General features: G+C 43.9%; 1 protein-coding gene across 3 annotated transcripts in view; it reads left to right on the top strand.

The window, feature by feature from the left end:
* The window catches only part of LOC124151283 (run domain Beclin-1-interacting and cysteine-rich domain-containing protein-like), an 86,780-nt gene that overhangs the window by 39,412 nt on the left and 34,160 nt on the right, over positions 1-13,208 (top strand). For 2 of the 3 annotated variants that reach the window (XM_048383312.1, XM_048383310.1), the window contains exons 5-7: positions 522-717; positions 7,743-8,360; positions 9,191-9,223. In XM_048383312.1, the coding sequence (XP_048239269.1) occupies positions 522-717; positions 7,743-8,360; positions 9,191-9,223 (847 nt within the window). The remainder of the gene's footprint in view (positions 1-521; positions 718-7,742; positions 8,361-9,190; positions 9,224-13,208) is intronic. The other variant, XM_048383311.1, reaches the window with a different exon arrangement.

Here is a 13,208-nt window from a genome sequence, read left to right as displayed (position 1 = left end):
AATCTCTTTGTGTTGGGAGAGGGGGGAAACATCAAAACTCATTATGGCGTGTATAATGCAAACCCCCTTCAACACAGTGTTTTTTGGATAAAAATGTGCACTATACGGTAACTAGAAAATAAGATAACTAGACTTGAATCATTTTCGGCTGACTTTCACTTCAGACTTGTGGCAAGTGGCTTATGATTACATCTCCATCCTAATCATTAACCATTGAAGTGAAAGTCTACTGAAAATTACATCTCCATCTTAGAGGCGTTTGGGTAGCCTAGTGGTTAAAGCATTCGCTCGTCATGACGAAGACCCGGGGTTTGATTCCCAACATGGGTACAATGTGTAAAGCCCATTTCTGGTGTCCCCTATTGTGATATTGCTCAAAGTGGCGTAAAACTCACTCACATCACTTACATCTCCATCTCCATCTTAACAAGCAGTGTGGATCTATCATGAATGTCAGTGACAGTCAGAACCTGTGTATGACAGTCGTCAATGTATCCACAAGACACATATTTCTGTTTCAGTTGAGTGCAAGACATCGCACAAGATCTCACGCGCGTAGTGCCTCCTTGCCCATCAACCAGGCTGCTCTCACTGACGAGATGAAGAACAGAGATAGGAACAGCATGCTGGGGCCGGCCTCGCCCTCACCCTTCGCATCCCCTGGGAAGGAGAGTGTTCTGAGCACCTCTGATGAGCACGCTGTGGCCATACACATAGGTAAGTGTCTGTCAGAGTGATTAGAGTGTCTGAATTGAGCACTTCTGATGAACACGCTGTGCCCATACACATAGGTAAGTGTCTGTCAGAGTGATTAGACTGTCTGAATTGAGCACCTCTGATGAGCACGCTGTGGCCATACACATAGGTAAGTGTCTGTCAGAGTGATTAGAGTGTCTGAATTGAGCACCATTGATGAGAACGCTGTGGCCATACACAGGTAAGTGTCTGTCAGAGTGATTAGAGTGTCTGAATTGAGCACCTCCGATGAACATGCTGTGGCCATACACATAGGTAAGTGTCTGTCAGAATGATTAGACTGTCTGAATTGAGCACCTCTGATGAACACGCTGTGCCCATACACATAGGTAAGTGTCTGTCAGAGTGATTAGAGTGTCTGAATTGAGCACCATTGATGAGAACGCTGTGGCCATACACAGGTAAGTGTCTGTCAGAGTGATTAGAGTGTCTGAATTGAGCACCTCCGATGAACATGCTGTGGCCATACACATAGGTAAGTGTCTGTCAGAATGATTAGACTGTCTGAATTGAGCACCTCTGATGAACACGCTGTGCCCATACACATAGGTAAGTGTCTGTCAGAGTGATTAGAGTGTCTGAATTGAGCACCTCCGATGAACACGCTGTGCCCATACACATAGGTAAGTGTCTGTCAGAGTGATTAGAGTGTCTGAATTGAGCACCTCCGATGAACACGCTGTGGCCATACACATAGGTAAGTGTCGGTTAGAGCGATTAGAGTGTCTGAATTAAGTACCTCTTTTGAATGTGTTGTGTCCAAACATATAGGTAATTGTCTTGGTTGGAGTGATTAGACTGCCTGATTTGATTACATGACTATCACTAATCAGTTAATTAATTATTTAGAACAAATATCGAATTAAATCATTATTTTGTTGGGAAAATTTGCATTCAAGGCAGTAATCATGAACCTAATGAGCAAGTTTCCATTTGCTTTTGTCTTCAGATCAGAATGTTGAACTGATTTTTGTTAAAGGGACAATATGTCAATGCATTGTTTGTAAACAATAGCCGATAACCCCTAAGCTTACTCGGTTCTGCTTGCCTTTTTCCACGAGAGAATATTCTGCTCCAGTGACCACACTGCAGGTATAGGCTTATCATGTGACCAGACTTTTCTCTTGTTTCTAACCAAATGCACTTATTCTGAAATAAGAACAGGCAGGCCAATTTCAAGCATTTCGGTGTGCTTTACATATTTTGCATAATTATATGGATTTCCTACTACAAATGCGACATTCGGGTGCATTACACTGTAGCTGTACATATCAAAGTGACCACATATCAGTCTCTCTGTAGGAATTCAGTGACAGCTTGTGAAGGATAAATATGTAAATGGAAATAGAAGTATTAAGTTACACGTTTCACATTTCATGACATATGTTTATCTGAAGTGTATACTTGTCCAAAATGAAACAGATGAAAAACACATGCATGGACTGCATAAGTGGTGACGATTTGACAGAGGTATCAGTCTGGCCGTACAGAATTCTAGGAAGGAGAGTGATTGGTTTAATACGACTATGGCACATTTATGTTGTAATCTTGGCTTTGATAAACACTGGCTTCTAATCTAACCAAGCTGGCAATTGGCATTGTGTGACTCATCCATAAGAAAAACACACAATCCTTCTCTTAAATTTGCCTACAAAAATTGACTGAAGCCTGTTTACTCTGCGCAGCACTTGCATTGTCGGCTTCACTGTACGGAGTTCTATTGTTTGGTTTGAGAATTGAACCGTGCATGAACTAAAGGTGTGATGTCACATTTGGAAATGTTTTCATGCATGATTTGATAACATCAGAACCGTCAACATTCTGTCCCTTTATGCACGTCGTGTTTTATGAACTATTTGCTACGGGAACTGACGTTACAGGGTTTACAGTGCAATCAGGGTGATTATGACTGACTTCTGCTCATTTCAAGGTCACTGTGGGTCATAGAATAGGTCTTCAGCAACCCATGCTTGCCGTAATAGGCGACTATGCTTGGCGTAAGAGGCGACTAAAGGGATCGGGTGGTCAGGCTCACTGACTTGGTTGATGCATGTCATTGTATCCCAATTGTGTGGATCGATGCTCATGATGTCACTCACTGGATTGTCTGGTCCATACTTGATTATTTACAGACCGCCGTCATATAGCTGGAATATTGCTGAGTGCGATGTTAAACAACAAACAAACAAACAAAACATCATACTTGATGGTGTGGATCGGTGCTCATGACATCAATCACTGGTTCAGAGTTCAGGTCGTGTACAGGCCTCCATGTAATAGCTGGAATATTGCTGACTGCAGCATTAAACAACCATCTGTGTTTCTCTAGCTTCGATGGAAGTGGGGCAGCCAGTGTTTTGAACCTTGACTAATAGCCCAGTCAACCATAGTATAGATTTGTATTCCCCCCACACACTGCAAGCTGTCGTGACAGTGAAAAAAGGACTCGAAACCTTTCCACCTGTCTCCTGATTGCTCCAGTCCATATGGATGCTGTTGTAAACATGGTGATATACTGTCTTTAGTTTCAGCGCTAACTAGGGATGTAAATTAATTGTCGGCACGCCCATGCATACTTTCTGTTACCTCACCCACCCAGGGAGTATCGGTAGAGCTCTCTTTTCTAAATGTAATCATCTTGCTGTCTTTTCTCCTCGAGTTTTAGTGAGAATTGTTTGAGGAATTAGTTAGAAAGGAATGTCATGTGTTCAAAAATAAATATTTCAAATTTGAATTTTTTCTTGTGGGCCTTAATGTTTCATGTGTCTGTGCCCAAAACTCTTTGAATCCACTAGCCCAAACATGCCTTTTTTTTAATTACCGTATTCGACGTAATAAGCGCCCTGCTGTAATAAGCGCCCACGGCGATATTTGCTAATATATTGGCCAGTGAACAATCCCAATCAGCACCCCTTCCGATTGATAAATGTACACAAGCTTTATTTATTCGTGTATAACACGCACTCGTGTGTTATATCACCCTTAATTATGGGCAATTAAATTCTTGAAAAATATAATCTGTCGTATGTAAACATTTCAGGCTGTTAGCATAAACCACGAAATTTACGACCTTTCCACTCAAAATAATATTCTAATAAGCGCCCCCTATTTCTAATTTTGAGAGCGCCCTGGGCGCTTATTACGTTGAATACGGTATTATTATTATTATTATTATTATTATTATTATTATTATTATTTTGTAACAAAATATATCTACTCCCTATGACTCCACCTTGGTTAAACGCTGATCATCTGTTAACGCTCACCAATTATTTGTACCCCGAAGGTTGCATTGTAGCGAGGGATCACTGTACCAATCAAGGCATACAAAAGTAGACGATGCTGTAACTTTTGATCATGTGTTTCTCATTATAGAAGGGTACTGATTGTACACTACGGGGATAGAATACATATATACAGGTATTTACAATTAGGACACAACTGTAGACCTGTGATGATCTTTGTTAGAATAGGTCTTCAGCAACCCTTGCTTGCCGTAAAAGGCGACTATGCTTGTCGTTAGAGGCGACCAACGGGATCGGGTGGTCAGGCTCACTGACTTGGTTGATGCATGTCATCATATCCCAATTGTGTGGATCGATGCTCATGATGTAACTCACTGGATTGACTGGTCGAGACTCGAATATTTACAGACCGCCATCATATAGCTGGAATATTGCTGAGTGCGGCGTTAAATTACAAGCGAAACCAAAGACAAGACTGAAATATATTTAGCCTGGGATAATTCTAAGTAAATTTCAAACTGGAAACTGAAATTCTTTATCCTTGTTAGAACTCTCAGATCCTTGTTTCATAGTTTTGTCAGAATTGCACAACAATTTGTGTCAAAAGTACATATCAATGACTAATTTATTACTCAACTGAAAGCTCATTGTGAACCAAATCATGTTCTGTGCCGCCAACACATTTCAGAGAACATACAGTTATATTGCTAGATCATAATAGAGTATTGTGAGACAGATATTCATCAGGAACTATTATTCAGGCTGACCATCTGCCACCACTGGAGAAACATAGGCCGGCAGTAACACTGCTGTGGTAGTTCTTGCATGAAGGAAACTGGTCTCTTGCTGCTGTGAACCGCTGTCCTTGGGTTTGGGTCAGTCGTTTGTTGGAGTTGTGTTCCCCTTGACTCCGAAGGAATAGTGTGCTGGACTGCTGGATGCTGTGGTGAGATGCTGCTGTGAACCGCTGTCCTTGGGTTTGGGTTAGTCGTTTGTTGGAGTTGTGTTCCCCTTGACTCCGAAGGAATAGTGTGCTGGACTGCTGGATGCTGTGGTGAGATGCTGCTGTGAACCGCTGTCCTTGGGTTTGGGTTAGTCGTTTGTTGGAGTTGTGTTCCCCTTGACTCAGAAGGAATAGTGTTGATGGACATTGGAGGTGCTGGACTGCTGGATGCTGGGTGAGATGCTACTGGCTGTCCTCAGGAGTGGTCGAGACGGAGGGAGGAGGGTTGTGATGATCTAGCTGATGAGGATTACTTGTGTGTTGAAGTGATTGGTTTTGGAGTGTGAAGATGTGTGAAGGCGAGATGGATCAGTGTACAGTGGTGTCACATCCAGGGTCATGTGCTTCTTGTGTTTGATGGCCCATGGCTAGTGATTACTTGTGCATGGCTAGTGATTACTTGTGCATGGCTAGTGATTACTTGTGCATGGCTAGTGATTACTTGTGCATGGCTAGTGATTGCTTGTGCATGGCTAGTGATTGCTTGTGCATGGCTAGTGATTGCTTGTGCATGGCTAGTGATTGCTTGTGACATGGCTAGTGATTGCTTGTGCATGGCTAGTGATTGCTTGTGCATGGCTAGTGATTACTTGTGCATGGCTAGTGATTACTTGATGGCCTATGGCTAGTGATTGCTTGTGCATGGCAAGTGATTACTTGTGCATGGCTAGTGATTACTTGTGCATGGCTAGTGATTGCTTGTGGCATGGCTAGTGATTGCTTGTGCATGGCTAGTGATTACTTGTGCATGGCTAGTGATTGCTTGTGCATGGCTAGTGATTGCTTGTGCATGGCTAGTGATTGCTTGTGCATGGCTAGTGATTACTTGTGGCATGGCTAGTGATTACTTGTGGCATGGCTAGTGATTGCTTGTGCATGGCTAGTGATTACTTGTGACATGGCTAGTGATTACTTGTGGCATGGCTAGTGATTACTTGTGGCATGGCTAGTGATTACTTGATGGCCTATGGCTAGTGATTGCTTGTGGCATGGCTAGTGATTACTTGTGCATGGCTAGTGATTGCTTGTGCATGGCTAGTGATTACTTGTGCATTGCTAGTGATTACTTGTGCATGGCTAGTGATTACTTGTGCATGGCTAGTGATTACTTGTGCATGGCTAGTGATTACTTGTGGCATGGCTAGTGATTACTTGTGCATGGCTAGTGATTGCTTGTGGCATGGCTAGTGATTACTTGTGCATGGCTAGTGATTACTTGTGCATGGCTAGTGATTGCTTGATGGCCTATGGCTAGTGATTGCTTGATGGCCTATGGCTAGTGACTGCTTATGGCATGGCTAGTGATAACTTGTGCATGGCTAGTGATTACTTGTGCATGGCTAGTGATTGCTTGATGGCCTATGGCTAGTGATTGCTTGATGGCCTATGGCTAGTGACTGCTTATGGCATGGCTAGTGATAACTTGTGCATGGCTAGTGATTACTTGTGCATGGCTAGTGATTGCTTGTGCATGGCTAGTGATTGCTTGATGGCCTATGGCTAGTGATTACTTGTGGCATGGCTAGTGATTACTTGTGCATGGCTAGTGATTACTTGTGGCATGGCTAGTGATTACTTGTGCATGGCTAGTGATTGCTTGTGGCATGGCTAGTGATTACTTGTGCATGGCTAGTGATTACTTGTGCATGGCTAGTGATTGCTTGATGGCCTATGTTTAGTGATTACGTGATGGCCTATGGCTAGTGATTACTTGATGGCCTATGGCTAGTGATTACTTGATGGCCTATGGCTAGTGATTACTTGATGGCAACACTAGCTGATGATGCTGGACTGGAGTAGACTGTGTGCTACATCCAGGGAACAAACATGATCCACTCAATGAGGTGGAAGTCAGCAATATTCACTAATCAGGGGCTGTACATGCCTGGCCAGCTGTACTTGAGTGATTTGTGAGTGAGTGACTGGTTTTAACAAGCCAGAAATGGGCTTCATTGTACTCATGTGGAGAATTGAACCCAGGCCCACGATTCAATCAAGGTCACCCTACTGCCCCTAATGTTTGACTGAAGTGTTATTGTATGTAAGATGCTTTGAGAGACCATGTGAAGTATGTAATGGCCTTTATCTAGTTGCCTTCATATGAACAGTGAATACATTGAATTATAATTGCCCAGGAACAGATAATTATGGTTTCTTTGTTTCTTTGAGGTATATTTATGGGTTATTTAAGAATTGAAGTACTGTGTTTTTCTGAAAATATGCTGTCTAGGTCTAACAATCAAAAGGGGCGGTCGGGTAGCCTAGTGGTTAAAGCGTTTGCTCGTCATGCCGAAGACCCGGGTTCGATTTCTTACATGGGTACAATGTGTGAAGCCCATTCCTGGTGTCCCCCGCTGTGATATTGCTGGAATATTGCTAAAAGCGGCGTAAAACCACAATCGCTCGCCTGCTCACTCACTCACTCACTCACTCACTCACTCACACACTCACTCACTCACTCACTCACTCACTCACTCACTCACTCACTCACTCACTCACTCACTCACTCCCTCACTCACTCACTCACTCACTCACTCACTTACTCACTTACTCACTCACTCACTCACTCACTCACTCACTCACTCACTCACACTAACAATCTCAAATTAGTCCTGACAACATTTTTCACTTTGCCTTTTGCATATTGAACAATACAACCGTTGGAACAAGGATCTAAACCTGCCATAATAAGAATCACCTTTATTAAAATAGATGTTGATAGAATAATCTTGTTCCAGGTTCAAGCCCTGATGATACAAGAACAACAGCAAAAGAGGCTTTACGTTCTGTGCTGAGGAAATCAGGCGCAGAGTCACCTCCCTTGTCGTCAACGCCACCTACCCCCGGATTCAGCTTCTATGACAGAATACACAGCGATCCTCTGTTGAACGTTGACTTCCCAATGAACAGGGGATCTCTTATGTCGCCTGTATTCTTTGACAGTGGAACATTGCCCATGTACGACACCATGGACGGCATTGGGAAGACCAATGCTCGACGGTGCAAGTCACATGGCGATGACATCGTGAAAGGGCCAGTTGTCAATGGCAACAGCCAAACTCTCAGTGATATTTACATTCCAAGTCGGAAAGGTGGACACACAAAAGGTGGAAGAAATGCTTCCAATAACTACGATGGAGACAAGAGGACGAAAAAAGATTCATCCAAACTAGGTCACAAAAGGTCAAGGTCAGATATGAGTGGCATCAAACATGGAACTAATAATCATCCAATGGTGTTTACTAATGCTATTGCTAATGACAACAGTGGCAGCCAGTCCGATTCTACGTTAGTTGATCCGTCTTCGCTGTCATCTACGCTACCTCAGCAAGAGAAAACACAGTATACCGGTTATGGTGAGTTGTCAGGTTCAGAGGGAGATAAACTCTTTTAAGATCCGGGTAATTGTGCCATGTGTTGATCCGTGTTACAATTGGTCTTCAGAAACCATGCTTGTCGTAAGAGGCGGCTAACAGGATTGGGTGGTCAGGTTTGCTGACTTGGTTCATTATAGTCATTGTTTCCAAATTGCATAGGTCATGCTCATGATGTCAATCACTGGCTTGTAATATTGCAGCGTTAAACAACAAACATACAAAATCAAAGGGACATAGTTAGATCTTGCCCTAGTTCATTTCATTGTCATTGGTTAATGGTACCTGGATACTTCTGAAGCCGTCTCATCCTGTTCTTCATCCTGTAGGGGGGCACAGGTGGCCCAGTTGTCTAAGGCGCCGTGATTCGCTGTGCAGGGTTGCATCCCTTGGGCTCACTAGAAACTTATGATTGTGGGTTCGAATCCCGGTTCGCCCTGATTATATTTCTAGGTTTGTCAGCACCATACCCGTGCCCGTGTGGTAAACGTCTTAGACCTGCATCACTTGGTGCTTTCCTCCCACATAAAGCTGACACGCCGCGATATAACTGGAATAATGTTAAGAACGGCGTTAAACCCAACTCACTCACTAAGGAGGTGGGGATCATCCTGGGATTTGTGTGTGTTGCCCTTGTCATATTTGAACCACGTGACTCCCTAAATGTTCAAGCTTCAACATGGACCCTTTGACTGACAAGCTCAGCTTCAAACACTGTTTACTGAATGCTAACGTGTCAATGATGTGCCATTGAACCAATGGTGCCGTTGAGTTGTGCTGATCGTGTGTCATTCACTGTTTGTTTATTTCAGAGCTTTTCCCTCATGTATTGAGGAGGTTGAAGAGTAAGTTGGTGTGCTTGTAACTGGTGCTTTCTGCCCGCCAGACTTTAACGCTCTGCTTGTGTGAGAAATAGTTCAGGCCTAGCGGCAAACTGTTGAAATTAACACGTCTAGAGTCTGTATTGAAGGTTTTGGTTAACACATATCTTGTCTTCAGTTTGTATGGGGAAAAAAAACAAACCCATTAAAACTCATTGTTGTATCTTTTATGGAGAGAAAAAAAAAACTAAAAAAAAATTAAACTATACTCAGGAAAGTAGGGGCAGTCGGGTAGCCCAGTGGTTAAAGCGTTTGCTCGCCACACCGAAGACGTGTAAATAATAAAAGAATAAAATCAGGGGTCACTTTCATAATATATACCATACTTTCTTGAGTGGGATTCCCGACATGGGTACAATGTGTGAAGCCCATTTCTGGTGTCTGCCTCCGTGATATTGCTGGAATATTGCTAAAAGCAGAGTAAAACCATACTCACACACTCACTCAAGAAAGTATGGTATATATTATGAAAGTGACCCCTGATTTTATTCTTTTATTATTTTATTCACATATGCACGTCCACCGGTAAATGTCAAATATGAGGTAGGCGTGACCAAAATACGATTGCCCAATTGGCAACCTTTTTTATTCCAGTTCCCTGCTGTTGGGTAGGTAGGATACACTGTGAAATAACGGAAAAACTGTTTAAGCGGCAAGAAAAGTGACTGAAAATTAAACTAACGCCAGTATTAAAGACTTTTTAGTAATTAGACATTTTGAAAGATACAGTGAGAGAATATCTGATAACTGTCACGATCTCTTCGACCATGTTTCCCGAGGCCTGAAGCAGACACTACCTTCTTCTCTATCCATGATAAGTAGTTAGGCTGGTAGTTCTGTGTTGCTAATGTCGGTGTGACTGTAGGACGAGGGTGAAAGGTCATTTCAACTTGGCTCTGGTATATATATATTACTAATTAGGGCTGGGGCGAGTCCAAATCTACTACCCGGGTACCCACCCACCTATTACCCGACCCTACCCGGGTACCCGCTGTTGGTCTCAAGAGATAGGTACAGTATGTCGGATTGGGAATAGTTTGACTGTAGCCCTGGACAAAATGTATTTAGATACACATATAAATCCATCTGGTCATGCATACACTGACATTCTCTGAAGTTTTATCTTTATTCAAACATATAAAAGTCTGGGTGCATAGTCAGAAAGAAATGCTAACATTAGTGACTTGTAGTGTAACCATAGAGTTCAAGATCATTTTTCTCATTAAACAATATATCACATGACCAACCACGGGTCCGGGTAGTCCTGTGGGTACCCGGGTCCTTCTCAGTACCCACCTGACCCGAGTACCTGAGTTACCTATCCCAGCCCTATTACTAACACTGTCATTCTGAATGCCTTTGTTTGTCTTATCATTATGACCATAGTTAAGTTTCTGAGACTGATGAGGAGATGATTTAAGTTGTGTACAACCAAGCTGGTAGATGACCTGACAGCTTTGTGGCTGCTTTGATAAGAGATGTTTGTAACTATTATATGCTAACACACACGTCCCACACAGGGTCACCCATTACACGCATGTTGCACACAGGGTCAGACATTACACACACGTCGCACACAGGGTCACACATTACACACATGTCACACACAGGGTCAGATATTATACACGTCTCACACAGGGTCACACATTACTCACACGTCGCACACAGGATCAGACATTACACACACGTCGCACAAAGGGTCACACATTACACACACGTCCCACACAGGGTCAGACATTACACACACGCCTCACACAGGGTCACACATTACTCACACGTCGCACACAGGGTCAGACATTACGGACACGTCGCACACAGGGTCACACATTACTCACACGTCGCACACAGGGTCAGACATTACACACACGTCGCACACAGGGTCAGACATTACACACACGTCGCACACAGGGTCACACATTACTCACACGTCTCACACAGGGTCAGACATTACTCACACGTCACACACAGGGTCAGATATACACATGTCTCACATAGGGTCACACATTACTCACACGTCACACACAGGGTCACACATTACTCACGTCGCACACAGGGTCTCACATTACCAACACGTCGCACACAGGGTCAGATATTATACACACGTCACACACAGGGTCACACATTACTCACACGTCACACACAGGGTCACACACAGCTCACGTCGCACACAGGGTCACACATTACGCACACGTCGCACACAGGTTCCCACATTACTCACACGTCACACACAGGGTCACACATTACTCACGTCACACACAGGGTCACACATTACACGCATGTTGCACACAGGGTCACACATTACACGCATGTTGCACACAGGGTCACACATTACTCACACATCGCACACAGGGTCAAACATTACACACGTCCCACACAGGGTCACACTTTACACACACGTCACACACAGGGTCACACATTACACACACGTCACACACAGGGTCACGCATTACAAACATCACACACAGGGTCACACATTACAAACACGTCGCACACAGGATCACACATTACAAACACGTCCCACACAGGGTGAAGCATTACACACGTCCCACACAGGGTCAAACATTACACACACGTCGCACACAGGGTCACACTTTACACACACATCGCACACAGGGTCACACATTACAAACACGTCGCACACAGGGTCAAACATTACACACGCGTCGCACACAGGGTCACACTTTACACACACGTCGCACACAGGGTCACACATTACACAAACGGCCCACACAGGGTCACACATAACCCATATCCCATTGTTATATGCACTATCATTTGTTGCTTATTATGAGCGCCAAATGTTGCAGGCTCCAAGTGTCCACATGTTATATTAAAATGATGCCAAGTGCATCCAGTGATGGGACACAGGTGGTGCAAGACGAGGATGCAGCACTCCAAGCTTTTCCTGGTGACTCTTGGCTTGTCAGCATGGTTGTCACAGAGGTAGTAGGTCTCATCTGCATCAGTTTGAAATGTCCTTCCTCACTAAGCTGGCACTGACAGATCTGAAATACTGACCAACTCACTCACTTACTTACTCAAATGATGAGCTTGATGTTGCTGCATGCGTGCCCTAAAAGGCGACTGTGCTTGTCCTTAGAGGCGACTAACGGGATCAGGTGGTCAGGGTCTGTGACTTGGTTGATGCATGTCATCGTATCCCAATTGCATAGATCGATGCTCACGATGTCAGGCACTAGATTGTCTGGTCCAGACTTGTAGCTGGAATAATGCTGAGTGCAGCTTTAAACAACAAACCAACAGACGAACAAATTGGTGTTGCTGTCTGTATGGTGTATATATGTATGTCTGCCATATTGATTGCAGCAGCATCACTACCAGAATAACGAGGTCATTGAGAAAACAGCTGTGTAGCGGGCAGCCCATATTGAGATACTATTCTGTCTGTGTAGCCAGCAGCCCATATTGAGATACTATTCTGTCTGTGTAGCCTAGCGGTTTCTCATGGTGGCCAAATAATCAAATCTGGACCAGGCAGCCAGGGTGTCAGGACCTCAACTACCCAGAATACCCATAGGGTTTGAGGTGGTCCGATTGGTTTTCATGTAAATACGAAGTGCCAGTCTTCCTACTGCAAGAGAGACCCGTGAAGATTCCGGGGTAGAATAGGTCTTCAGCAACCCATGCTTGCCGTAACAGGCAACTATGCTTGTCGTAAAAGGCGACTAACGGGATCGGGTGGTCAGACTCGCTGGCTTGGTTGATGCATGTAATCAATCTCAATTGCGTGGATCGATGCTCATGATATTAACCACTGGATTGTCTGGTCCAGACTCGATTATTTACAGACCGCCATCATATAGCTGGAATATTGCTGAGTGCGACGTTAAACAACAAACCAACCAACCAACCAACCATTCCTACTGCAAGAGCCCAGCAAGGATAACAAACTTGGAGCAGGCAGTGCCTAAAACGTTTGAATCTACAG

The sequence above is a fragment of the Haliotis rufescens genome, unplaced genomic scaffold, assembly GCF_023055435.1.
Source record: "Haliotis rufescens isolate VD_foot unplaced genomic scaffold, xgHalRufe1.0.p SCAF_47, whole genome shotgun sequence".
NCBI classification, from domain to species: domain Eukaryota; kingdom Metazoa; phylum Mollusca; class Gastropoda; order Lepetellida; family Haliotidae; genus Haliotis; species Haliotis rufescens.
This window is presented reverse-complemented; position numbering and strand designations above follow the sequence as displayed.